Source organism: Erinaceus europaeus, chromosome 12 (assembly GCF_950295315.1).
Source record: "Erinaceus europaeus chromosome 12, mEriEur2.1, whole genome shotgun sequence".
NCBI lineage: Eukaryota > Metazoa > Chordata > Mammalia > Eulipotyphla > Erinaceidae > Erinaceus > Erinaceus europaeus.
The window spans coordinates 1,982,813-2,009,988 of NC_080173.1; the positions used below are offsets into that span (position 1 = coordinate 1,982,813).

Genomic DNA, 27,176 nt, shown 5'->3' on the forward strand with positions numbered 1-27,176 from the left:
GGTAGCTGGGGGCTTGAACCTGGGTCCCAGAATGTTACAGTATCCTTCCTGCTGGGTGAGCCATCTCCTCACCCTTTTGTTTTTTTTGCTGCTGTTATAGCTGGTTTAATCCTGTTATTCACTTCATATATCTGATAATTATAGAACTCTTGCTATGTACCAGAGCTATATATCAAGAGCGGTACTAGGAATTCCGTGTCTGAGCCCCGGGTACCACACTGCAGTACTGTGGACAACGTGTCTGAGCCCCGGGTACCACACTGCAGTACTGTGGACAACGTGTCTGAGTCCCGGGTACCACACTGCAGTACTGTGGACAACGTGTCCAAGTCCCGGGTACCACACTGCAGTACTTTGTTGGAGCCCCGGGTACCATACTGCAGTACTGTGTCTGAGTCCCGGGTACCATACTGCAGTACTGTGTTTGAGTCCCGGGTACCATACTGCAGTACTGTGTCTGAGTCCCGGGTACCACACTGCAGTACTGTGGTCACTGTGTCTGAGTCCCGGGTACCACACTGCAGTACTGTGTCTGAGTCCCGGGTACCACACTGCAGTACTGTGTCTGAGTCCCGGGTACCACACTGCAGTACTGTGGTCAACGTGTCTGAGTCCCGAGTACCACACTGCAGTACTGTGGTCGCTGTGTCTGAGTCCCGGGTACCACACTGCAGTACTGTGTCTGAGTCCCGGGTACCACACTGCAGTACTGTGGTCAACGTGTCTGAGTCCCGAGTACCACACTGCAGTACTGTGGTCGCTGTGTCTGAGCCCCAGGTACCACACTGCAGTACTGTGTCTGAGCCCCGGGTACCACACTGCAGTACTGTGGTCACTGTGTCTGAGCCCCGGGTACCATACTGCAGTACTGTGGATGCCATGTCTGAGCCCTGGGTACCACACTGCAGTACTGTGGATGCCGTGTCGGAGCCCCGGGTACCACATTGCAGTACTGTGGACACTGTGTCTGAGCCCCGGGTACCACACTGCAGTACTGTGGTCACTGTGTCTGAGCCCCGGGTACCACACTGCAGTACTGTGGACGCTGTGTCTGAGCCCCGGGTACCACACTGCAGTACTGTGGATGCCGTGTCTGAGCCCCGGGTACCACACTGCAGTACTGTGGTCACTGTGTCTGAGCCCCGGGTACCACACTGCAGTACTGTGGTCACTGTATCTGAGCCCCGGGTACCATACTGCAGTATTGTGGATGCCATGTCTGAGCCCTGGGTACCACACTGCAGTACTGTGGATGCCGTGTCTGAGCCCCGGGTACCACATTGCAGTACTGTGGACACTGTGTCTGAGCCCCGGGTACCACACTGCAGTACTGTGGACACTGTGTCTGAGCCCCGGGTACCACACTGCAGTACTGTGGTCACTGTGTCTGAGCCCCGGGTACCACACTGCAGTACTGTGGATGCCGTGTCTGAGCCCCGGGTACCACATTGCAGTACTGTGGACACTGTGTCTGAGCCCCGGGTACCACACTGCAGTACTGTGGATGCCGTGTCTGAGCCCCGGGTACCACACTGCAGTACTGTGGTCACTGTGTCTGAGCCCCGGGTACCACACTGCAGTACTGTGGTCACTGTGTCTGAGCCCAGGGTACCACACTGCAGTACTGTGGATGCCGTGTCTGAGCCCCGGGTACCACACTGCAGTACTGTGGTCACTGTGTCTGAGCCCCGGGTACCACACTGCAGTACTGTGGTCACTGTGTCTGAGCCCAGGGTACCACACTGCAGTACTGTGGATGCCGTGTCTGAGCCCCGGGTACCACACTGCAGTACTGTGGATGCCGTGTCTGAGCCCCCAGGTACTACACTGCAGACTGTGGCTCTGAAAGCAGTTTTTGCGCTGTGTTGAGCACCACCCCTTCTCAAGTTTCTATCTGAAAGTCAGCTCAGAGCAGTGATGACAAAAATAAAATAACCAGGTTGAGTGTATGTTGTGTGTATATACATATATATATATATATATATATATATATATATTTTATTATTATCTTTATTTCATAGAGACAGCCAGAAATGGAGAGGAAGGGGAATACAAAGAGGGTACAGGGTAGCTAGCATAAAGGTTATGCAAACAGACTCTCATACTTGAAGTCTAAAGTCCCGGGTTCAATCCCCCGCACCACCATAAGCCAGAGCTGAACAGTGCTAAAAAAAAAAAAAAAAAAAAGGAAAGAGAGACGCCTGCAACACTGCTTTACCACTTGTGAAGCTTCCCCCTGCAGGTGAGGACCAGGGGCTCAAACCTGGGTCTTTGCGCACTGTAACGTGTGCCCTTAACCAGGTGAGCCACTACCCGGCTCCTTTTATTATTTTTTAAATTTATTTTCCCTTTTGTTAACGTTCTTTACTTTTTTAAAATACATTTGTTTATATTTATTTTTCCTTTTGTTGCCCTTGTTTTTTTATTGTTGTTGTTATTGATGTCATTGTTGTTGGATAGGACAGAGAGAAATGGAGAGAGGAGGGGAAAACAGAGGGAGAGAAAGATAGACACCTGCAGACCTGCTTCACCACCTGTGAAGCGACTCCCTTGCAGGTGGGGAGCTGGGGGCTCGAACCGGGATCCTTATGCTGGTCCTTGCGCTTTGCACCACATGCACTTAACCCGCTGAGCTACCGCCCAACTCCCTTATTTTAATTTTTTACCAGAGCCTTGCTCAGCTCCGGCTTATGGTGGTGCTGGGAATTGAACCTGGGACCTTGGTGCCTCAGGCATGAAAGTTTTTCAGAGCCTTTATGCTGTCTCCCCAACACCAGACCAAGTACTTTATGTGCCATAAAAGCACATAACAAGCTGGTGAGAACACATCTGCTACATCTTACATTGATAGACCTTGGTTTAAATAGTTGCTGTCTTGTAAATGTTGAATATAAGTTGATTTAGAAGACTCTGATACTATCTCATCTGAGAAATTTGCACTAAGGAAGCCTGCTCTTGATGGGAACTAATGTCCACAGCCCTCTAGTCTGAGAACATCTATAAATACGGGCTCTTGTGTGACAAGCATTCTTACTGGGGCGAAATTCCTATCACCCGCCTAAGCTGGTTTCCGCCCAGGAAGATCTACCTGCGAACAGGCCCTGGCCCTCTCAACTTACATTGAAAATGGATTCCAGAAGAATTTAAAGACGGGTGCTGTCTTTGTTGATCTCACAGCAGCCTATGACACGGTCTGGCACCGTGGTCTCCTAGTCAAGATCTCAAGATGCCTGCCTCCATGGGTGGCCAACACTATATCGTTTCTTCTCCAAAACAGAAGATTCCGGGTGCATCTGGGTGACAAGTCTAGCAGATGGAGACTTGTCTCAAGTGGCCGCCCCCAGGGCTCTGTTCTGGCTCCTACGCTATTTAATATTTACATCAATGACCTCCCAGAAACTTCTTCAAGGAAGTTCATCTACGCCGATGACATCTGCTGTGCAACTCAGGCATCCAAGTTCGACATCCTCGAGGAAACACTCACGAAACACATGTCTCTGATATCTGATGACTGTAAAAAATGGCGACTAATCCCTAGCACTGCAAAAACGGTATCGTCTGTTTTCCATCTACACCATGCCTCGGCCTCGCGTGAGCTTAACGTGCAGCTTGGCGATGCGAGAATCCGGCATGAAGCCCAGCCAGTCTATCTCGGCGTTACTCTCGATCGCACCCTGTCATTTCACGAACATCTCATAAAAACTGCAGCAAAGGTGGGTGCGAGGAATCACATCATTGCAAGACTGGCCAGCTCCTCATGGGGCGCGAGCGCTTCCACACTACGATCATCCTCTCTGGCATTATGCTATTCCACTGCAGAATACTGTGCCCCAGGATGGTTCCGTAGCCCCCATGTCCACTTGGTCGATTCCAAATTATATTCCTCCATGAGGATCATTTCTGGAACCATCCGTTCCACCCCGGTTCCATGGCTGCCAGTTCTTAGCAACATCGCCCCGCCAGATATTCGTCGGGATGCGGCATCATCTAAGTTCATTTCCCACATCTACGCTCGACCGGACCTGCCAATATAGGCGGATATCTTCGCCCACCCTGTCCAACGCTTGACGTCTCGTCACCCAATCTGGTCCCCTACGCCTACACTGAACTTCTCTGTTCCAGACTCTTGGACACAGAGTTGGCAGTCAGCTGAGGTCAAGAACAAACACCTCATCACAGACCCCTGCGAGCGCCAACCCGGCTTTGACCTGGCACGTTATGATCGGGCCCTCCTCAATCGCTATCGAACAGGCCATGGCCGGTGCGCCGCTATGTTCCATCGCTGGGGAGCCAGAGACGCCCCGAACTGCCCCTGCGGCTCCAGACAGACTATGACCCACATAGTCAACGACTGCCACCTCTCCAGATTCAAAGGAGGTCTCGAAACTTGACATCAGGCTCAACCTGACGCTGTTGACTGGCTACGGAAGAAGGGCAAACGCTAGAAGAACTGGGCCAACTAGGCAGCTCAGCACTGACCCCTAGCGGTGTCCTGCCCTTATGATGGACATGCAGAAATCTTACATGCGTTTGGTAGACACCTTCTACTACACAGGCTAGATGGTTATATAAATTACTCAATGTGGAGCCAGGAGGTGGCGCACCTGGTTAAATGCACACATTACAGTGTGCAAGGACATGGGTTCAAACCCCTGGTCCCCACCTGCAGGGGGAAAGTTTCATGAGTGGTGAAGCAGGGCTGCAGGTGTCTCTGTTTCTCCCTCTCTATCTCCCCCCCCCAACTCCTCTGTCTCTATCTAATAAATAAAAAAAATTTTAAAGTCTTTGGAGTATCAAACATGAAAGTCTTAAAAATAAATAGGGCGAGGGTAGATAGCATAATGGTTATGCAAAGAGACTCTCATGCCTGAAGTTCCGAAGTCCCAGGTTCAATCCCCCATACCACCATAAGCTCAAGCTGAGCAGTGTTCTGGTGTTTCTGTGTATTTCTCTGTGTCTCTCTCAAAAAATAAATAAATAAATAAATATTTTTTAAAAGTTGTCTATAAAATAAAAAATATCATAAATTTAAAAAAGCTTTGCTCTCGATCAGGCTCTTTTAAAAAATAATAATAAATAAATAAGCTATCAATAGGTACACAAACATTACCCTTTTTTTTTTTTTGGCCTCCAAGGTTATTGCCGGGGCTTGGTGCCTGCTCCTGGAGGCCATTGCCTCCCCCTTTTTTTTGTTGCCCTTGCTTATCATTGTTGGACAGGACAGAGAGATGGAGAGAGGAGGGGAAGACAGAGAGAGGGAGAAAAAGACAGACACCTGCAGACCTGCTTCACCACCTGTGAAGTGACACCCCTGCAGGTGGGCAGCCGGGGCTCGAACCAGGATCCTTGCGCTGGTCCTTGTGCTTTGCACCACGTGTTTAATCCGCTGTGCTGAGGCCCACCCCCCAAAATTATCTTTCTTTTTTTTTTTTTAAAGATTTTATTTATTTATTTATTCATGAAAAGATAGGAGGAGAGAGAAAGAACCAGACATCACTCTGGCACATGTGCTGCCGGGGATCGAACTCAGGACCTCATGCTTGACGGTCCAAAGCCTTATCACTGCACCACCTCCCGGACCACCAAAATTATCTTTCAAATAAGAGTTTATGACAGAAATGTGTATGACGTAATGTCATGGAAAACAGATGCAATATTATATGTGGAAGAGGCCCCAGGAAGTAGCCTAGCAGGTAGGGCACAGGACCTGTCAGGCTTGAGGTATCGCACTAGGTACCTGGCACTGCATGTCAGTGTAGTACTCTAGAGCTCCCTCTCTCCCGGGAGCGAATGAATACAGCTTTTTTGTTTGTTTGTTTTTTAAGATTTATGAGGGAGGGAAATATGAGATGGAACCAGAGCATTGACCCTGGGCATACACGATGCGGAGTACCAAATACCAGACCACGTGCCCAAGAGTGTGATTCTTCACTTCACCTGCAAGAAACTTCTTTTTTTTTAATGAAATCCTTTCACATTTGTTTATCTAAGGAGGCAGAATCTAAGCTTACGAGTCAGACATTATTTGTTTGTCATCACCAGGGCTTAACTGGTCCTGACTGCCTTTTTAGGTAGAGGGACAGTAGTGCAGAGAAGGAAGGAAAGAGATCAGAGCACCAGAACTCCCTCCTGTTGGGTAGTCTGCCAGCTCCCCTGGCTTAAACACCAGTATGTCTGTATGAGATTAATCTGATCCCACTCAAAGCTGCGGTCTATTTACATAAATCACTTTTACATTTACATAAAGCACCACCCTCCCTCCAGGGCATTGGTGGTTTAGTGATAGAATTCTCACCTGCTCCACCCCCTCTCCTTGTCACACCCTGATCCTCTCCTTGTCACACCCTGATTTTCACCAGTCACTTTTCGCTCCACCCTCTCTGTCACATCCTGTTTCCACCCTCCTTGGAGAGTATCAATACAGCTGCTCTTCTGATGAAAGACACTTGGAAATTGCTTTCCGGCTCCGAGAGTTCCAGAGTGTATCTCCTGCGAAGTTGGTGCGGCCCGAGCTCCTGATCCCTCTCCCACGCAGCAGCCTAGATGGGCTCCAGTTGAGTTCTCTCCAAGCCAGAGAGCACTAGCTCGGGAAGGGAAGAAGCCCCCTCAGGCTCTCCCGGCACCCTCCAACGCGGGTGACGACTTAATTGGGGTCAGACTCACGGCGTAGCAGCTGTTTGCTGGCCCTCCCGGTATACTCTAGAGCCAAAAGAATGAATCAGTCCTGCTTTGGTCACTGTCCTATCAACATGGAATCACTTCGAGCCCTGAAGCTAGCATAGTCACGTCCAAACGTCCTTGCGGTGGGATGGAGGCACTTGGAATGGACCTTCCTGTGCCCACTTTTCCGGGACGGCTCACATGAGGAGCAGCCCATCCCCACTAGGGGCAGCAACAGGCAAGGCTGTGCTTCCAGTCAACTGTGTCTGTCTTTCTCTCCCCTCTCTGTCTTCCCCTCCTCTCTCCATGTCTCTCTGTCCTGTCCAGCAACGGCGACAAGGGCAACAAAAGTGAATGAATAAATAAATATTTTTTAAAAAGAGATTACATTCACTTGCTAACACTCCCTTGGAGACTCATCTACTCGAATATTCACTTTTCCCTCTTTCTCTTCTTCCTTTTGTATTCATGGGACAGGCATGTGCGCTAGGAGTTCGGCCCGGAACTCGGACTCATCCCAGCCCGCACCAGCCTCGCAGCCCGGAGGACCCTCGCTCGCCTCGCCGGGAGGCTGCGACCCACCCGGGACAAGCGAGAGCCGGCAGCAGGGGTCGGGCCTCAATGGGGACCGGGGCTGCCGGGGGCGCGGCGCGGGGGGCAGCCGGGAAGCGGGCTCAGGGAGGGGCCGCCCGGCTGCGCCCGCCGCGCCCCGCACCCCGCCCCGCCGCGCCCCGCGCCGCCGCACCCCGCGCCCCGCCCCGCCGCGCCCCGCCCCGCGCCGCTGCACCCCGCGCCCCGCCCCGCCGCGCCCCGCCCCGCCGCACCCCGCGCCCCGCCGCACCCCGCGCCCCGCCGCTACCCCGCCGCGCCCCGTCCGGCCCCGCCCGCCCCGCTCCGCCCTGTCCGCCCGGCCGCGCCCCGCACCCCGCCCGCCTGGCTGCGCCCGCCCCGCCCCGTCCCGATCTGCCCCGCCGCGCGCGCCGCGCCCCGCCCATCTGCGCGCGCCCCGCCCCGCCCCGCCCCGCCGCGCCCCGCCCATCTGCGCGCGCCCCGCCCCGCCCCGCCCCGCCGCGCCGCGCCGCGCCGCGCCCGCCCCACAGTAGCCGGCCGGGAAAGGCGCCAGCCCGCGCGGCGCGGAGCCCTCGGTGACTGACAGCGGGCCGGGAGTGGGCGGGGCCTCGCGCGCGCGCAGCCATTGGCGCAGCCGACAGCCCCCTGGAGGGACGCGCCGGGCGGGGCTCGGGACCCCGCCTGCCATTGGCCAGCAGCGGAATGGACGGGGCGCCGCTCCCTGGATTGGCGGGCGGCGACGGGCGAGGAAGCCGTTCATTGGCTTCCTGCGAGGGCGGGCGGGACCGGCTGGGCGTGCGGCGCCGACGGTTCGTTGGCGACGGAGAGCGAGGGTGTCCGGGCGCGAGTGTGGGGCGGGGGCCGGGGGCCGGGGGGCGGGGGCGGGGGCCGAGCTCCTGCCTTGCTATTGGCTGGTGCGGCGGGCGGGGGCGGGCTGGAGGCGCAGCCGCGGCCGGGGATTGGCGGGCGCGGGGATGAGCGACGGGCAGGAGGGCGAGCTGCGCGGCCAGCGGTTTGTTTTTCGGAGCGTTCCTGAGGTGGAGAGCGGTGGGGCGCGCGCGTGGCCGTGGGCTGCGGGGCCGCGGGGCCGCGGGGCTGAGGCGCGGGGGCGCGGAGGCGCTGGCTGGCGGGCGGGCCTCGCGGCCTGGCCTCGGGCGCCGGCGATGTAGCGGCCGCCCGGCTCATGCCACAGCGCGCGGCCGCGGGCGGAGCCGGAGCCGGAGCCGGAGCCCGAGCCCGAGCCCAGGGCGGCGGCGGGGCCCCGAGCAGAGCCAGGCCCGCCCCGTCCCCGCCGCCCGGGCCCCCGGCATGCTGCCGCCGCTGACCAGCTGACCTCGGGCTCGCGCCGCGCCGCCGCCGCCGCCGCCGCCGCCATGGGTGAGTGGCGCCGCCCCCGCCCCGTCCCCGCGCCGACCCCGCACTGTCCCCGTCCCCGCACCGTCCCTCGCACAGTCCCCTGCCCAGTCCCCGCGCTGTCCCCGCACCGTCCCTGCACTGTCCCCGCGCCGCCCCTGCCCCGTCCCCGCGCCATCCCCGCTCTGTCCCCTCAATGTCCCCCCCCCCGCGCCGTCCCCGCTCTGTGCCCGTCCCCGCATCGTCCCTGTCCCCGCACTGTCACCGCACTGTCCCCGTCCCCGCACTGTCCCGTCCCCTCACCGTCCCGTCCCCGCACCGTCCCGTCCCCTCACCGTCCCGTCCCCGCACCGTCCCGTCCCCGCACCGTCCCGTCCCCGCACCGTCCCGTCCCCGCACCGTCCCGTCCCCGCACCGTCCCGTCCCCTCACCGTCCCGTCCCCGCACCGTCCCGTCCCCGCACCGTCCCGTCCCCGCACTGTCCTGTCCCCGCACCGTCCCGTCCCCGCACCGTCCCGTCCCCGCACCGTCCCGTCCCCGCACCGTCCCGTCCCCTCACCGTCCCGTCCCCGCACCGTCCCGTCCCCTCACCGTCCCGTCCCCGCACCGTCCCGTCCCCGCACTGTCCCGTCCCCGCACCGTCCCGTCCCCGCACCGTCCCGTCCCCGCACCGTCCCGTCCCCGCACTGTCCCCCTCCGCTCGGTCCCGCTGTCAGGAGCCGGGTCGGGGAGCTGGACGCCATGGTCGCGGGGCTTTTCCTGCCTGTGTCACTTCCTTCCCTTCCTCACCCGGCGGCCAGCGGCCCTCAGCTGCCGGTGCGGGTCGGGGTTGGGGATGGGGTGGGGGATGGGGTCGGGGATGGGGGATGGGGTCGGGGATGAGGGATGGGGTCGGGGGTGGGGTCGGGGATGGGGTCGGGGATGCGGTCGGGGATGGGGATGGGGGTCGGGGATGGGGGATGGGGTCGGGGATGGGGTCGGGGATGGGGATGGGGGTCGGGGATGGGGGATGGGGTCGGGGATGGGGTCGGGGATGGGGATGGGGGTCGGGGATGGGGGATGGGGTCGGGGATGGGGGATGGGGTCGGGGATGGGGGATGGGGATGGGGGTCGGGGATGGGGGATGGGGGATGGGGTCGGGGATGGGGGATGGGGATGGGGTCGGGGATGGGGTCGGGGATGGGGGATGGGGGATGGGGTCGGGGATGGGGGATGGGGGATGGGGTCGGGGATGGGGGATGGGGGATGGGGTCGGGGATGGGGATGGGGTGGGGGATGGGGTCGGGGATGGGGATGGGGTCGGGGATGGGGGATGGGGGTCGGGGATGGGGGATGGGGGTCGGGGATGGGGTCGGGGATGGGGGATGGGGGATGGGGTCGGGGATGGGGGATGGGGGATGGGGGATGGGGTCGGGGATGGGGATGGGGTGGGGGATGGGGTCGGGGATGGGGATGGGGTCGGGGATGGGGGATGGGGGTCGGGGATGGGGGATGGGGGTCGGGGATGGGGTCAGGGATGGGGGATGGGGTCGGGGATGGGGTAGGGTGTGGGGGTCGGGGATGGGGGTCGGGGATGGGGGTCGGGGATGCAGTCGGGGATGCGGTCGGGGATGGGGGATGGGGGATGGGGTCGGGGATGCGGTCGGGGATGGGGATGGGGGTCGGGGATGGGGGATGGGGATGGGGTCGGGGATGGGGATGGGGTCGGGGATGGGGATGGGGTCGGGGATGGGGTCGGGGATGGGGGATGGGGTCGGCGATGGGGGTCGGCGATGGGGGATGGGGATGGGGTCGGGGATGGGGATGAGGGATGGGGATGGGGTCGGGGATGGGGGTCGGGGATGGGGGATGGGGGTCGGGGATGGGGGATGGGGTCGGGGATGGGGTAGGGTGTGGGGGTCGGGGATGGGGGTCGGGGATGGGGGTCGGGGATGCAGTCGGGGATGCGGTCGGGGATGGGGGATGGGGATGGGGGATGGGGTCGGGGATGGGGATGGGGGTCGGGGATGGGGATGGGGTCGGGGATGGGGTCGGGGATGGGGATGGGGTCGGGGATGGGGTCGGGGATGGGGTCGGGGATGGGGGATGGGGTCGGCGATGGGGGTCGGCGATGGGGGATGGGGACGGGGTCGGGGATGGGGATGAGGGATGGGGATGGGGTCGGGGACGGGGTCGGGGATGGGGTCTGGCCTGGGGTCTGGGCTGGGGCACCGGCTCTGTGGCAGGCAGCCTGGCCATCCCGCCATGGGTTAGGGCTGCGCCCCCCCCCCCCCCCCAGGAATCTGCATCTTGCTTCTCTGTTGGTGGAGAGGAAGCCGGCTGGCTGTGCACCTGGCTGAACACAAAGTGCACGGGCCTGGGTTCGAGCCCCGGGTCCCCACCTGCAGGGGAAAAGCTTCAGGAGTGGTGAAGCAGGGCTGCAGGTGTCTCTTCCCACTCCCCTCTCAGTCTCTCTCTCTCTCCAATAATAAATAAATAAAATATTTTCAAAAACATTGTAATTTTGTAAAAATAAATACATAAATATATTAAAATAATTTGAGACAGTGCAGAGGGAGATTGACTTTCCTGATGGCTGCAGTGTATTAAGCACCTGTGTTAAGAACCTCTGCAGGGGGCAAGGTAGATAGCATAATGGTTATGCAAACTCATGTCTGAGGCTTCTGACGAAGACCCCCACCATCATAAGCCAGAGCTGATCAGGGCTCTGAAAAGAAAAATAATAAGAAGAAGAACCGCTGCAGGGGACAGATGGCTCGGCTGGGGAGCACGGGGCTTGGTGCCGAGGTTACTGACTTCAGTCCCAAGTGCCTCTCTCTTCTCTTCTCTTCTCTCTCATGTATCTACATATTGACGTAAATATATATATATGTGTGTGTGTGTGTGTGTGTGTATTAAACTGAATCTTTTTAAAACATTTTTTAATATTTATTTGATAGAGAGAGAGGAGACAGACAGACAGACACCTACAGCACTGCTTCACCACTTGTGAAACTTTCCCCTGCAGGTGGGGACTGGGAGCTGGAACCCGGGTCCTTGCGCACTATAACACGTGTGCTCAACCAGGTGTGTCACCACCCGGCCCCTTATTAAAATGAATCTTAAAAACTAAAAGAGCCTTAAAAAAAGAGAGAGAGAGCCAGTGTGGTCTGGCTGTGTCACAGTGGATAAAGTACTCTCAAGCACGATGCCTGGATCTTTCTCTCCTATCTTTCTCATTAATAAGTAAATCTGTAATAAAAAATAACAAGGCACCGGGTGGTAGTGTAGTAGGTGAAGCGCACATGGCACAGCGGTGAAGCAGGTCTGCAGGTGTAAGATGACAAGTAAAATAAAATAGGGTTGGAGTGCACCAAAGGGTTCAGGTCCTGGAACATGATGGCAGGTGCGCAGGTGCTCTGGCGGGTGAGGACACACGGCTGGCCAAGTGAAGGCTCAGATGAGCGTGCCCCAGGGTGTAGACGCGGGGTCCAGGAGGTGATGCGTGGGCGTCCCCAGCAGCACGTGTGGAGCAATACTCTGGTTCTCACATTGATCATGGACTCGCCTTACAAATTTTAGTTTGTTTATTTTTGATGACAGAGCTACAGAGAGAACAGCACCGCTCACTTCTGGTTTTTGTGCTGCTGGGGACTGTGCTTGGGACTTTGGAGAGCGAGCGCAGGCAGGAAAGCCCTTTGTGTAACCGTTATGCTGACTCCCCAGGCTAAAACTTACTGTTTTTAATAAAGAAAACTGAGGATGCCTGCTGTAGTAATAAGCTACCATGCAGGACAACACTGCTTTTTTATGAAGGACATGGTATTTTAGAGATTTTTTTTTCTTTTTTTGAACTTTTGGCCAAGGGATTCGTAAGTGGGAAGGTCTTCAGAACCTGCGTTTAGGTAGAAGTGATGGCTCTGGAAGCTTGACTTGTTGCTGGAGCTAGGAGACGGCGTGTTCCTTCACAGCCCCGGACCACAGACAAGGTTCTTGGAGAAGCTGCTGGTGTGTGTGCGCTCTGTAGCAGCACTTGGAGCCGCTCTCTTGCACTTTCCAGTTATGTTCCCATTCTAGAAGCAGCTGCTCCCTCTGCTTTTTCTTCACTGTGGTTGGTCTTCAGCCAGCCCCATTCTCAGGAAACCCTGTCAGTGTCACACAGCACACTAACACACCGGCGGCCACTTGTTCGTTTGTAAAATTTACAAAGTGATTGCTTCTTTTTAAACATTTTATTTATTTTGGATAGAGACAGAGAAATTGAGAGGGGAAAAAAGAGGTGGAGAGAAAAAGAACAACACTGTTCACCACTTGTGAAACTCCCACTGCCAGTGGGGACGGGCTTGAGCGCGTGTCCTTGTGCACTGGACGTGACCCACAGTGAGCCCTTGAATGCAGTTCCTTCCAGTTTCCGTGAGCCTGCCTGGTCTTCACCTACCACCTCCCTCGTTTAGTCTTGGCTTCTGTGGCGGCATTCCCAGCTTGCAGCCCCTCAAACTTCTTTGCCAGTATTCCTTCTTCCTACATTGAGTTTACATAAAGATTACTAAACGGCGAAGAGCAGTCCCTGATCCTTTCTTCTGCTCCCTCTTTCTCTTCTTTTTTAAAGTTTTATTAATTTGATTGGACTCAGAGAGAGAGAGAGAGAGAGAGAGAGAGTATGAGAGGGCAAGAGGAGATAGGGAGAAAGAGAGACACTGTCTACTGTTCCCCTTCTCTGTGTGTAAGCTTATGTATTGCAGTTTCCTTTTTTAAAACTTTATTTATTTTTATTTTTTTAATATTTATTTTATTTATTCCCTTTGTTGCCCTTGTTGTTTTATTGTTGTAGTTATTATTGTTGTTGTCATTGTTGGATAGGACAGAGAGAAATGGAGAGAGGAGGGGAAGACAGAGAGGAGGAGGAGAGAAAGACAGACACCTGCTGACCTGCTTCACCGCCTGTGAAGCGACTCCCCTGCGGGTGGGGACCCTGGGGCTGGAACCAGGATCCTTATGCCGGTCCTCGTGCTTTGCGCCATGTGTGCTTAACCCGCTGCGCCACCGCCCGACTCCCTGCAGTTTCCATATTGTTTACTGCACTGTTTGGATAGCTTCATATTTGTGCTTCATTTGTTCTTTTTGCCCCTAGTTTGAGTACCTTGAAGTAGCTTTCAGGTTTTCTAATGCATAATACATAAGATATTCAGTAAACAGGTTCTTTTTTTGCTTCCCCTCCAGGGTTATTGCTGGGTCTCAGTGCCTGCACTATGAATCCACTCCTCCTGGTGGCCATTTTTGTTTTCCATTTGTTGTTGTTGAGTATGACAAGAGAAACTGAGAGGAGAGGGAGAGAGCAGAGACACCTGCAGACTTGCTTCACCACTTGTGAAGCAACCCCCCTTGCAGGTGGGGAGCGGGGGGCTCAAACCAGGATCCTTGCGCCGGTCTTTGTGTTTAGTACTATGTGCTATGTGCACGTAACCTGGGACACTTACCACCCGACCCCCAGCAGTTTTTTTTAATTTTTTATTTATTTTGGGTTTTAGGTGGTGGTGCACCTGGTTAAGTGCTTACATTACAGTGCACAAGGACCCATGTTCAAGCCCCTGGTCCCAACCTGCAGGGGGAAAGCTTTACAAGTGGTGAAGCAGGGCTGCAGGTATCTGTCTCTTTTTCTCTGTCTTCCTGTCCCTTCGCAATTTCTCTGTCTCTATCTAGTAATAAATAAACATTTAAAAGTTTTTATTTATCGGGAGTCGGGTGGTAGCGCAGCGGGTTAAGCGCAGGTACGCAAAGCGCAAGGACCAGTGTAAGGATCCCGGTTCAAGCCCCCGGCTCCCCACCTGCAGGGGAGTCTATTCTCAGGTGGTGAAGCAGGTCTGCAGGTGTCTGTCTTTCTCTCCCCCTCTCTGTCTTCCCCTCCTCTTTCCATTTCTCTGTCCTATCCAACAACGACAACATCAATGACAATATTAATAACAACAATAAAGCAAGGGTAAAAAAAGGGAATAAATAAATATTTAAAAAAACTTTAAAAGATTTTTATTTGTCTTGTTCACAGAAAGAAATTGAGAAGGAATGGGCAGATAGAGAGCAAGAGAGCCCTGCTTCACCACTTAGGAAATCTGAACCCTGCAGGTGGGGACCAGGGGCTTGAACCTGCATCCTTGCACATGCTAAAGTGTGTGCTCAACCGGTGCACAGCTACCCAGCTCCAGCAATTCTAACTAATGATTAATCGTAGTTCAGAAATAGGGTTAAGTATGTGGTGGTGGGTGGTGGTGGCCGGGTGGTGGCACGCCTGGTTAAGCACACAGATTACCATGCTCAGGGAACTGGGTTCAAGCTGCAGCTCCCCACCTGCAGGGGGTAAACTTTATCAGCACTGAAGTAGGGCTGTGGGTGTCTCTCTTTCTCCCTCTTATCCCTCTCTCTCTCCTCTCTCAATTTCTCTCTGTTCTATCCAATTTAAAAAATAGGAAAAAAGAAAGTGGCCGTGAGGAGCATGGTGGAGTCTTAGCATTGACACTGAGCTCCAGCAATCAACCCCAGTGGCAGAGGAGCATTAGGATGGATTAAATGGCTACAGATGTGGTCTGGACGGTGGCTCAATGGACTCTCAAGCATGAGGTTCCTGAGTTCAAGCCCCAGTAGCACGTGCACCAGAGTAATGTCTGGTTCGTTCTCTCTCTCTCTCCCCTCCTCCTCCTATCTTTTTCATAAACAAACAAACAAAATCTGTTTTAAAAGGATAGATGGTTATAGACTTTTCCCATTGGTGGTAACCTCTGCACCTATTTATTCTGTAAAGATCTTTTTAAAAGGAGGTGGAGCAAGAACATCACTTCAGCAGTCAGACTCTGGGCTTCATGCATGCACTCTACAGGGCCACTCTCCTGTCTAGGCCAGCATAATTTGTGGTGTAGCATTGCCAAGTAGTGGGTACCATGAGGAAGGCTAAGATTTTTCAGAATTCATTACTCTACTGAGACAGACCAAAGCACCACTGCTGTGGCGCACACAGTGCAGGAGACTGAGGCCAGGCTTGGACATCACGTGTGGACTGTCTGCTCTACCCACTGGCGACACCAGGCTAGATGTTGCAAGCTATTCCTTCCTTTAAGGTCTCAGCAGCTCTGTGAGAGGACACATTTATGATCTCTGTTACAGGGCAGGTCGAGGTTTAGGGACCGTAAGTCGCGTGTTTAGAATCTCCTAGCAGATCTGGCTCTGACTCCACAGCCTACGCATATGACTGCTGAGCTATGAGACCATCTGTAGGACATTTGCTTTTTGAAATATTTATTTTTGAGAGAGAAGAGAGCATCACTGTGGCACATTTGATACAGGGGATTGAACTCAGGACTCCTGTTGGAGAACCCAGCATTGTGCACTGTGCTGTCTCCTTGTTTTTATTTCTAAAGGAGTGCAGACTGGAGTGCTGATAAAGTTCAGTTTTAAACAAATCTAAATTACAGGGGCTAGGGAGACAGCTTAATGGTTCTGCAAAAGACTTCCTTGCCAGAGGCTCTGAGGTCCCAGGTTCAGTCCCCAGGACCACCATAAATCAGAGCTGAGCAGTGTTCTGGACTCACTCTACCTCTCTCTGTCCCTCTGTCTCTCTCTCTCATTAAAATAAAATAAAATAACTTAAAAGTCAGTTTCATGTCTTTGCACTCGCTCTCTCGGATAGTGTGCCTGCTTTGCCATGCACATGACCATGCATGTAGGGAGCCTAGCCCCTACCACATTGGAGAAAGCTTTGGTGCTGGGATATCTTTTCCCCTCTATTTCTGTGTCTGTCTCTATCTGAAAATGATGGCCTACAGCAGTAAAGTTGTGCTAATGACAGGAAGAGTCTCAATCCAGGAAGAAGTGTCTAAAAGGGGAGTCGGGAGGTAGCGCAGCGGGTTAAGCGCAGGTGGCGCAAAGCACAAGGACTGGGTGTAAGGATCCCGGTTTGAGCCCTCGGCTCTCCACCTGCAGGGGAGTCACTTCACAGGCAGTGAAGCAGGTCTGCAGGTGTCTGTCTTTCTCTCCCCCTCTCTGTCTTCCCCTCCTCTCTCCATTTCTCTCTGTCCTATCCAACAACAATGACATCAACAATAACAACAATAATAACTACAACAATAAAACAACATGGGCAACAAAAGGGTAAGTAAATAAGTATATATAGAAGTGCCTAAAAGGGCTACTTAATTTACTTCCTGTCTTCATCCAGGTCCTCAGTTTGAAGTATTAAAGCACTGCATTATTATTATTATTATTTTAAAATATTTTATTTATTCATGAGAAAGATAGGAGGAGAGAGAAAGAACCAGACATCACTCTGGTACATGTGCTGCTGGGGATTGAACTCCAGACCTCATGTTTGAGAGTCCAATACTTTATCCACTGCGCCACCTCCTGGACCACTATTATTATTATTTTTTTTTTCTTTCTCACCAGAGCACTGCTCAGCTCTGGCTTCTGGTGGTGCTGAGGCTTGAACCTGGGACCTCTGGTGCTTCAGGCATGAATGTCTTTTTACATAACCATTATGCTATCTCCCCAGGGCAGTTTGAAGTATTGGTTTAAGAACTGTTGTTATGCTTTGAGCAGTATATCCAATTTTGACAGAAAATCAGCGTCTTACAATTTTTCACTTGTTCTGGATTTCAAGAGATAGCACCAAATCATTCTTTTATGAATGCATTGCGAAACTACTGGACAAGTTTGTTCATTAAGTAACGCCAGGAACTACCAGAACTTCCTGGAAGCAGAATCAGTCAGCGTGATAAGCCAGCTTTAGAATGGACATCGTCTCATTCAGCATTAGAAATTATATCTGTAGCTGTGCTCGCCACAGACCTGACTTGAAAAATGCATGTCTAATAGTCCTTGTGTTAGTGTATGCACTTACATGCATCTTGGCTCAGTATCTGAGTTGAGACAACTGAAATTCTCTTTATTTTTAAAGATTTATTTTAATCATTTCTATGAGAGAGAGGGAAGCTAGAGGACACGGGGCATTAGAAATCAAGCTGGGAGCCTGAGGCTTGTTAACCCACCACTCTGCCTGCAGAGCTATTTCCCCAACTGCTGAAATTCTTGATTCTAAGTGTGGTTGGTTACTCTGATTTTGAGAACTCCACATTCTGGTGCAAGGTATATAAGAATGTCTCTATGACCCTCTGAAAACACCTTTCCAGTTGTAATTCTCCTCGTGTTGGTCCTGAGTACTTTCTGAGATGGCCCAATAATTACACACACACACACACACACACACACGCACACACATACACGCACACACGCCAATTTGATATTTAAATCGATCTTCCTGTCTTGTTATATTGTACTTTCTTTTAATTAATTAATTTTGTTTTATTTTTATCAGAGCTCTGCTCAGCTCTGGCTTATATGGTGATGCAGGGAATTGAACCCGGGACTTTGGAGCCTCGGGCATGAGAGTCTATTTGCATGACCATTATGCTATCTACCCCTGCCCCTTTCTTTTAATTTATTGTTATTATTTTTTTAACTAGAGCACTGCTCAGCTCTGGCTTATATTTGTGGGGGTGGGGGAGATTGAACCTGGGCCTTGGAACTTCAGGCATGAGAGAGTCTCATTGCATAACCATTATGCTATCTATCCCCTGCCTTATATTACAGTTTTTAAACCTTGGTTGTAAGGTTAAGGAATAACAAACAGACTAAGCAAATTCCACTTCTTTTATTTTTATTCTTATTTATTTCCCTTTTGTTGCCCTTGTTTTTCTATCATTGTTGTAGTTATTATTATTTTTTATATTTATTTATTCCCTTTTGTTGTCCTTGTTTTAATGTTGTAGTTATAATTGATGTCGTTGTTGTCAGATAGGACAGAGAGAAACGGAGAGAAGAGGGGAAGACAGGGGGGAGAGAAAGACAGACACCTGCAGACCTGCTTCACCACCTGTGAATCAACTGCCCTACAGGTGGGGAGCCGGGGGCTCGAACCGGAATCCTTATGCTGGTGCTTTTGCTTCGTGCCACGTGCGCTTAACCCGCTGCACTACCGCACGACTCCCTGTTGTAGTTATTACTATTGTTGTTATTGATGTCATCTCTGTTGGATAGGACAAAGAGAAATGGAGAGAGGAGGGGAAGGCAGAGGGGGACAGAAAGACAGACACCTGCAGACCTGCTTCACCGCCTGTGAAGCGACTCCCCTGCAGTTGGGGAGCCGGGGGCTCGAACCGGGATCCTTCGAATGGTCCTTGTGCTTTGCACCACATGCGTTCAACCTGCTGCGCTACCGGCAAATTTCACTTCTTTAAGGAGCCTGTAGGGAAAATGTGTAAAAAATAAGTGGTGGGATATCTGTGATTTGATTTTGACAAGTGTCTTTCTGTAGATACCCACTTCCTCACTACTGCTTGTCCCATTTCCGCATGTTTTGGAACATGTCCCAGTCTCATACACACTTTATATAGACTTTGAAGCAGCAGTAGACGGGAAGCTCTTCCATTGGCCTTCTTCCTGCAGTTGTAAGGATAGCTGAAGTTTTTAAGCAGGCGGAAACCTCTTCCAGACCTCTCCTCTGTTCCTTTTTCCTCAGAGCACATAGAGAGCACTCATGTGGATTTGCAAATATCGAGAGCTCTGTCTCACTTGCTGTGCTTCATGCTCATCTTCCCACCCCACGGGGATCACAATATTTCCAGGGCACAAGGTAGAGGCGCTCTGGAGGCATTTCAGCTGCTCTTGACTCCCTCCCTCCCTCCCTCTCTTCCTTGTCATCTGTGGGACTTCACTACTCTGGGATGGCTTTTGAAGCCATTGCTTTTCTTGCCTGATGACTTTGTTTATTATTACTATTATTTATAGAGATGGGAGTGGGGGAGAACAAGGACGAGAGCACAGCACCAACACCGCTTTCAGCGTAGTGGGGCCGGACTCGAACCTGAATCGCACACGTGGCAAAGCGGCACAGCCCCGACCAGCTAGAAGTGAACTGTTCACCAGCCCTCGAAACTGGCTCTTTTTTTGACACTGAAGCTTCAGTTAAAAACTTCAACCATTAAAAGAAAAATTCAGCCATACTCACTAGGACAGTGCATCTGCTTTGCCGTGCCCAGGACCTGAGCTCAAGCCCTCCCCACTCTGCTGTAGGATTGGGCTCTGACCTGGGTTGCACACATGACAGAGCAGTGTACTGAGTGAGCTGTTTTTCTGGCCTGTACTTGATTCTTTTACAGTATCTCTGCTCCCAAAGTGACACTTTGGTCACCAAAGCACATGCAACAAGTCTGCCCTCATGTTCCTAGCCAGGCTTAGCTATCTCCCATCTCTAAGTACTATCTGAGTAGATAGCGATTTCTTGAAAGACCTAGGAGAATTTTGCAAAACACGAGTTGGACTGGCCTGATTTCTGGGTCTTAATCATTGTCTTCAGTACATGGAAACTCGAGTGTTCTATGCTATTTCAAGAAAAGAGGACTAAGTGATGTCTGTACGATACAGACAATGCACTGATGCACTGCGAGGTCGGTCAGGGAAGAAAAACAATACAGCTTCTATCTGACTTTCCTGTAGGAAGCAGAGGGTCTATAAAACTGCAAAGAGTAGTAGGGAGGCGGCATCAAGGGCAAGGCTTGGTGTTCAGCGCAGCTGCCGAGGTTCTTGTTTGGTGACTTTAGAATCCGCTGGCCTACCTAGATGCTTCAAAATGAGAGTGGCGGTGCTGGTGCTAGCACAGCAGATAAAGCGTGGAGCTCTCAAGTATGAGGTCTGGAATTTGGCCCCTGGCATTGCATGTGCCTGAATGCCGCTCTGGTTCTCTTTTTCCTCCACACCACACCACTCTCTCATACATAAATAAGTATTGAAAATAAATAAGTGGGGCGGTGAGTGGTAGCGCACACTACCATGAAGGGCCCAGCTCCGAGCCCCACTCCCCACCCACAGGGGGAAGCTCCACAAGTGGTGAAGCAGAGCTGCAGGTGTGTGTGTCTGTCTGTCTCCCTTCTATCATCTCCTCCCCTCTCAATTTCTTTCTGCCTATCAGATAAAAAAAGGGGGATGGCTGCCAGGAGTAGTGGATTCACTGTCAGCACCAACCCCCAGTGACAACCTAGGTGGGAAATACATATAAAGAAGCCTGGAGTTGCCGGGAGACAGTCCATCTGGGAGGGTGCACGCCGTACCAAGTGAAGTGCCCGAGTCCGAGCCCCAGGAGTCACATGGCAGTGCCAGGCAAACGGGGAAGCTTCAGGAAAATGGAGCCGTGCGGTGGTGTCTCTCCTCATCTGCTTTTTGGTTGAGTGTCTCTGGCACTAGGATTTGGCCAGCTCCTTTGCCCCCAGGGAATTAGCGATCCTGGCAGAAATTTTATTGGAGACCTGCTAAGAACCCAGTAAAATTCAACCCTCCATAGTCTTGGCTTCACGCCTCTCCTCTGCAGTGACATAAATGCGTGTACTGCAGTTAGAGGTCCGCGGTTGTCACCTAGACGGAGCACCCAGAGTCCCGGCTGTGCAGCTGGTGAAGTGCTTGGCTGGCCTGTATTCAAGAGTTGCGTCTCTCTCGTTGCAGATGAGCAGCAGGCCCTGGACTCAATCATGAAGGACCTGGTGGCCCTCCAGATGAGCCGAAGGACCCGGATGTCTGGATATGAGACCGTGAAGAGCAAAGACACGGCTCACCCAAACAGGCAGGTGTGTAAGACCCCACTGACCTGATGAGATTGGGGGCGGGGCTTTAACGATAAATATTCCAGAAGCCTGAGGTCCTCTAGCGCTGAGAGCTTAAGTGCTGTTTCTCCTCCTTTCAATACTGATCATTGTGATAGATACCGACCAGGTGTAGGTTATGACTTGGAGTCCCAGAGTCTTGTCATCTGATCTTATGCATAGTTTATCCATTTTCATAACCCCAGTCATGAATTTCTAGTTTATATTAATATAGATTTAGGAAGATTAATTGATTTTAGAATTAACTTATGTAAAATATAAATAGGGGGAATTTATTAGGATGTCACATAAAGATAACAGAATAATTTCATTGTAATATTGTTTATTCTTAACTCAGTGTCTGGCTTTTGAAGATTGTGTGTCTCTTTAGAAAAGTAATTCTGGGGAGTCGGGCGGTGGTGCAGCGGGTTAAGCTCATCTGGCGCAAAGCACAAGGACCTGTGTAAGGATCTCAGTTCGAGCCCCGGCTCCCCACTTGCAGGGGAGTCGCTTCACAGGCAGTGAAGCAGGTCTGCAGGTGTCTGTCTTTCTCTCCCCCCTCTGTCTTCCCCTCCTCTCTCCATTTCTCTCTGTCCTACCCACCAAGAATGACATCAATAACCACAATAATGTTAAACAACAAGGGCAACAAAAGGGAAAATAAATTTAAAAAATTAAAAAAAAAAAAGAAAAGTGATTCTGGGGAGTCGGGCAGTAGTGCAGCAGGTTAAGCACACGTGATGCAAAGCGCAAGGACCGGCATAAGGATCCCGGTTTGAGCCCCTGGCTCCCCACCTGCAGGGGAGTCGCTTCACAGGCGGTAAAGCAGGTCTGCAGGTGTCTATCTTTCTCTCCCCCTCTCTGTCTTCCCCTCCTCTCTCCATTTCTCTCTGTCCTACCCAACAACAATAACTACAACAATAAAACAAGGACAACAAAAAGGAAAATAAATGAATAAATATTTAAAAAATTTTTTTAAAAGTGATTCTGGGCTGGGAGACAGCATAATGGTTATGCAAGACTTTCATGCTTGAGGCACCAAAAGTTCCAGGTTCAATCCCCAGCTCCACCATCAGCCAGAGCTGAGCAGTGTTCTGGTCTAAAAAAAAAAAGAGGGGGGCCTGGAGGTAGCACAGTGGGTTAAGCCACATCACGTGAAGCGTCAAGCGCAAGGACCCGCGTAAGGATCTTGACTCCATCCCCCAGCTCCCCACCTGCAGAATGGTCTCTTCTCAAGCGGTGAAGCAGGTCTTCAGGTGTGTCTTTCTCTCCTCTCTCGATTTATCTCTGGCCTATCCAGCTATAACAACAATAACAACTACAACAAGGGCAACAAAGTGGGGAAAATGGCCTCCAGGAGCAGTGGATTTGTAGTGCTGGCACCGAGCCAGACTGATAACCCTGGAGGCAAAAGAAAAGAAAAAAAAGAGAGAGAAGAAAAGTGAGACGGCTGGGTGAGAGCGCAGCGGGATACGTGCGCATGGCACAGAACTCAAGGACCGGCATAAAGGTCCTGGATCCAGCCCCCGGCTCCCCACTTTTTTTGGGGGGGTTGCTTAACAAGTGGTGAAGCAGGTTTGCAAGTGTGTATCTTTCTCCCTCTCTGTCTTCCCCTCCGCTCTCCATTTCTCTCTGTCCTATCCAACAGCAACTATAACAATAACAGTAAAAAAAAAAAAAGAGGGGCACACCTGGCTGAGCACATGTGTCACAGTGCTCGAGGACCTGAGTTCAAGACCCCGGTCCCCACCTGCAGGGGAAAAGCGACACAAGTGGTGAAACAGAGCTGCAGATGTCTCTCTGTCTTTCTTCCCCTATTTCCCTTTTCCTTTCAATTTCTGTCTGTCTCTATCCAATAAATAAATAAAGAAAATAATTTTTTTTTAAAAAAAGAAACTGTTTCATTAAAAAAAAAGTGAAACAAGGGCAACAAAAAATGGGAAAAATGACCTCCAGGAGCAGAGGATTCATGGTGCAGGCACCAAGCCCCAGCGATAACCTTAGAGGCAAAAAGAAAAAAAAAAAAGTGATATTCCCACCTCTTTTAACATTTAGCTGAGTCTGGTGCTGAGACCCTCTTTTCGTTTCCCTCTCTTGAGGACTTTGGTGGGCAGACACGCAAAGGACTCTGAATTCCCCCTACTCTATCAGCCGAGTGAGAATCTGTTCAGGATGCTCCTCCTCCTCATTCTCTTTATTACCTGCTGACCTCATGTCTTCTCATTTGCACCTGAATGCCACTTCTTCAGAAGCACCTTGGTGCTTAGAGAAAATATTCAACTCAGCAACATTTTCTTTCTGCGGCCTGCTGGTCAGAGCTGCTCAGAGTGCCTCGCCCTTGCTTTAGGAGGGTCCTGAGCCCCTTTGTTTCATGCTCACCGTAGCCGAAAAATCATCTCTGAAGACTGCTTTTATTTTCGTGACTACTTTTACAGAACTGGAGGAACAATAGAGTAGGGCCCCTTCTCGTACTATTTTCTAAGTTTCCCTGACTGTGTGCTTCTCTCTTGCTGTAAGGCATCTATTTGTATTCAGAGCTGCTTTGGGAAGGAGCATTTTACCAGAAGTGGATCCCCTCCCCCAGGCTTGAGCCCAGTGACCTCACTTTCCTTCCTGTCTTCCATGTGGAGTGTGCAGCTAGCACTGCTAGGGTCGGTCAGCTGATCCTTGTCCTGCCCCTGCTACTCCATGGTATCAGTTATTAGCTGAAGAGGGAAAGCTGTCTGAGTTTGCAGGTCTGATGGGACCAGGCCTGGAAGAGGAGGCCTCGGGTGGTCCTTGATCATTGCTTGAAGGGGACTGTTTTCAGGAGACTGGTGGAGAGTGAGATCTGTTGTAAGAAAATGCCTTGATTCTTTACTGTGCCTATTGCTGTGTTATTGGAGTGACATCAGCAGTTACAAGTAAGAGGAAAGACTGACTTCTGGCTAGAGGATAATCTGAACAAGAAGTACTGGCTCGTTGTACCCACAGCTTAGTTGACTACTGGCAAACATTCTTTTGCATGGAGGATACAAATTATTAACTTTAGCTTTTTTGTTTTTAAAGAACAAACACAACAGCAGCAGCTCAGCCCTTGTCAAGAGCCCCATAGTAACAAGCTCATGTACAGGGGCCAGTGAGAAAAAGAAATTGTTGGTAAGGAACCAAATTACCCACTAAAGCTACAGCGTGCGTCTGAATGTTTCTAGTGCTAGAGAGTATGGCGTTGGTCCCTGACGAGTCGCGGCAGTGGTTTGCAGAGAGAACTGGCTACTCACTGCTTCTGTCCTTACTCACACAGCAGGGTCTTTCCTGTGCAGCTGCCATCAGTGCTGCTCAGTGGACTTGTGCAGTGGCCGAAATGCTCTGAACCTTGGTCGCCCAGTGTAGTTAGTCACTGAGTCACCAAGTGACCGAGTTTTACATCTTTTTTCTTTTTCTTTCTTAAATAGTCAAATGCAGCTTATTGTTTTGGACAGCATAAATCTATTTTTATTTTATTTACTTATTTATTATTGGATATAGAGAGAAATTGAGAAGAGAGGGAGAAAGACAGAGAGACACCGAAGCACTGCTTCATCACTTCACCACTTACGAAGCTTTCCCTCTGCAGGTGGGGACTGGGGGTTTGAACCTGCGTCCTCACACACTGTAATGTGTGCACTTAAGCAGGTGCGCCACTGCCTGGCCCTGACAGCATAAATTTATATACTGTATAAGGGAGTAGTGATTGTTGAGCAAGAAATCAAGTACATGGCTGGAGATATTTAGCAATACTTTAGAGACATTCAGCCACTAGTTGTAACTGTAATTAAGCACAGGGTTGGAGATAGTGATGAATTGTTCATTCCTCTGTACAGGCATCATACACACCATGCATGATAAGCTCACCAGTGAGAATTCTGTTCAGGTGGGCAGAGAGATCCGGGAAGAATGTTGAGTTGTGAAACTAGTCTGGCTGTGTAGAAATTGAAACTCAAAAGTTTTATATTAATGTTGTGTCAAAGATAATTAAATCGTCAGGCTAGCTTTTCCTATGAGGTAAAAAAATGTTTTCACCTGGGAGGTCTAGCAAGACTTCTGATAAGCAGGATATGTGTTCTTCAGCAAAATCCCAAGAATAGGAGGAGAAAGTCTCAGTGAAAACATTTATGGAAGTCGGGTTAACCTGTGGGTTGAGAGGTCTTTACAGTAGTCTTCAGTGTAGTGAAAAGAGCCTAGTCTAAGCTTGCAGCCAGTAAGAATATGTTAATGTGCGGCTTCAGAATTTCCAGAGTGAATTTACACTTATAATTATGATTTTTGTTTACTTGTATCAGACTTCTCCTGTTACCAGTTTCTTTAGCAGTAGGTCCATGCTTAGGGGAAGAGAGAATCAAATGATTAGGCCTAACTTAAAGGGCTAAGAGATGCTAAATTGGGCTGAGAAATGTCAGTTTGGGCTGAAGGTTCAAATTGCAGTGTTGTTTGAAAGTAGCCAAGAATTAGTATTCTGGCCAGGAGGAACATTTGCAGGTAGCACCGCAGTATGAGCTGCGTCAAAGACGGCTGAGGCTGACACAGCCTCGGGGGAGTCGCGCTTGGCACAGCAAGGCAAGCCGGACAAGCTGTGGTTTCATGGACAGACTGTTTTGGGGCTGAGAACTGAAGAGCTGGAACGCCTAGTGTAATCTCTCTGGGAGGACCTCAGACATCTTCCCTGAGTGAGCAAGCTAGGAACTACCTGAGAAACAGGCTGCTTTGGAGAGCAACCACATACCCTGAGCAGCTCCAGGAGTACAGGAGGAAGGGGTATGTGTTGTCCGGGTCCTCTCTCTGTAAGCCCACAGCCAGTTGGAAATGGCTGAACAACGTCAGGTGGGTGACATTTTGTAGCTGTGGCTGCAGCCGAGGAAGTTGTGTTTTTAATTCAATTTATTTATTACTGGGTAGAGACAGAGAAATTGAGAGGGGAGAGGGCGAGGTAGAGAGAGAAAAAGACAGACACCTGCAGCTCTACTTCACCACTTGTGGAGCTTTCCCCTGCAGGTGGGGACCAGGGGTTTGAACTCCGGTCTTTGCACACAGTGCTGTGTGCACTTAATCAGGTGACCACCGCCTGGCCCCGAGCAGTAGTCTTGCAGACGTGATATGCGGCAGTCCTTCCGCAGTCTGCTCATGGAGTTTCTTTTTGATTTTTATTGTCTTTATTTATTTACCAGATAGAGACAGCCAGAAATCAAGAGGAAGGAGGAGAGAGGGAGAGAGAGACAGATACCTGTAGCCCTGTTTCACCACTTGTGAAGCTTTGCCCCTGCAGCTGGGACTAGGGGCTTGAACATGGGTCCTTGTGCAGTGTAACATGTGCTTAACCACATGTACCACCACTCGGCCCTCATAGAGTTTTATCAGTAGGACAGTTAGTGCTCTGCAGAGTTGACAGCTCAATATAGTGAAAATAGATGGCTGACCTCGAAATAATAATGACTTTTTAATTAATTTATTTATTCCCTTTTGTTGCCCTTATTGTCTTTTATTGTTGTAGTTATTATTGATGTCATCGTTGTTGGACAGGACAGAGAGAAATGGAGAGAGGAGGGGAAGACAGAGAGAAGGAGAGAAAGACAGACACCTGCAGACCTGCTTCACCGCCTGTGAAGCGACTCCCCTGCAGGTGGGGAGCCGGGGACTTGAACTGGGATCCTTACGCCCGTCCTTGAGCTTTGCGCCACGTGTGCTTAACCCGCTGCACTACCACCCAACTCCCAATAATAATAATAATCCTTATATTATTTTTATACTCCAGGGTTATCACTGGGGCTCAGTGCCATCACTATGAATCCACTGCTCCTGGCAGCCATTGTTTCCATTTTATTTGATAAGATAGAAATTGAGAGAGGAGGGGAGATAGAGGGAGAGCAAAAAGTAGACACCTGCAGACTTGCTGATTGTGAAGCTCCCCCTCCCTCCTCTGAAGGC

General features: G+C 51.5%; 1 protein-coding gene across 4 annotated transcripts in view; it reads left to right on the forward strand.

Moving 5' to 3' along the window:
• The first annotated feature begins 8,223 nt into the window (after window positions 1-8,223).
• The window catches only part of MAP3K3 (mitogen-activated protein kinase kinase kinase 3), a 121,530-nt gene continuing 102,577 nt past the window's right edge, over window positions 8,224-27,176 (forward strand). The window contains exons 1-2 of one of the 4 annotated variants that reach the window (XR_009552887.1): window positions 8,224-8,607; window positions 21,100-21,221. Coding sequence is in view for 3 of the 4 variants with exons in the window: in XM_060202541.1 (XP_060058524.1) it covers window positions 8,604-8,607; window positions 21,100-21,221 (126 nt within the window). In the remaining variant the exon portion in view is untranslated. The remainder of the gene's footprint in view (window positions 8,608-21,099; window positions 21,222-27,176) is intronic. The other 3 variants (XM_060202541.1, XM_060202540.1, XM_060202542.1) reach the window with 3 other exon arrangements.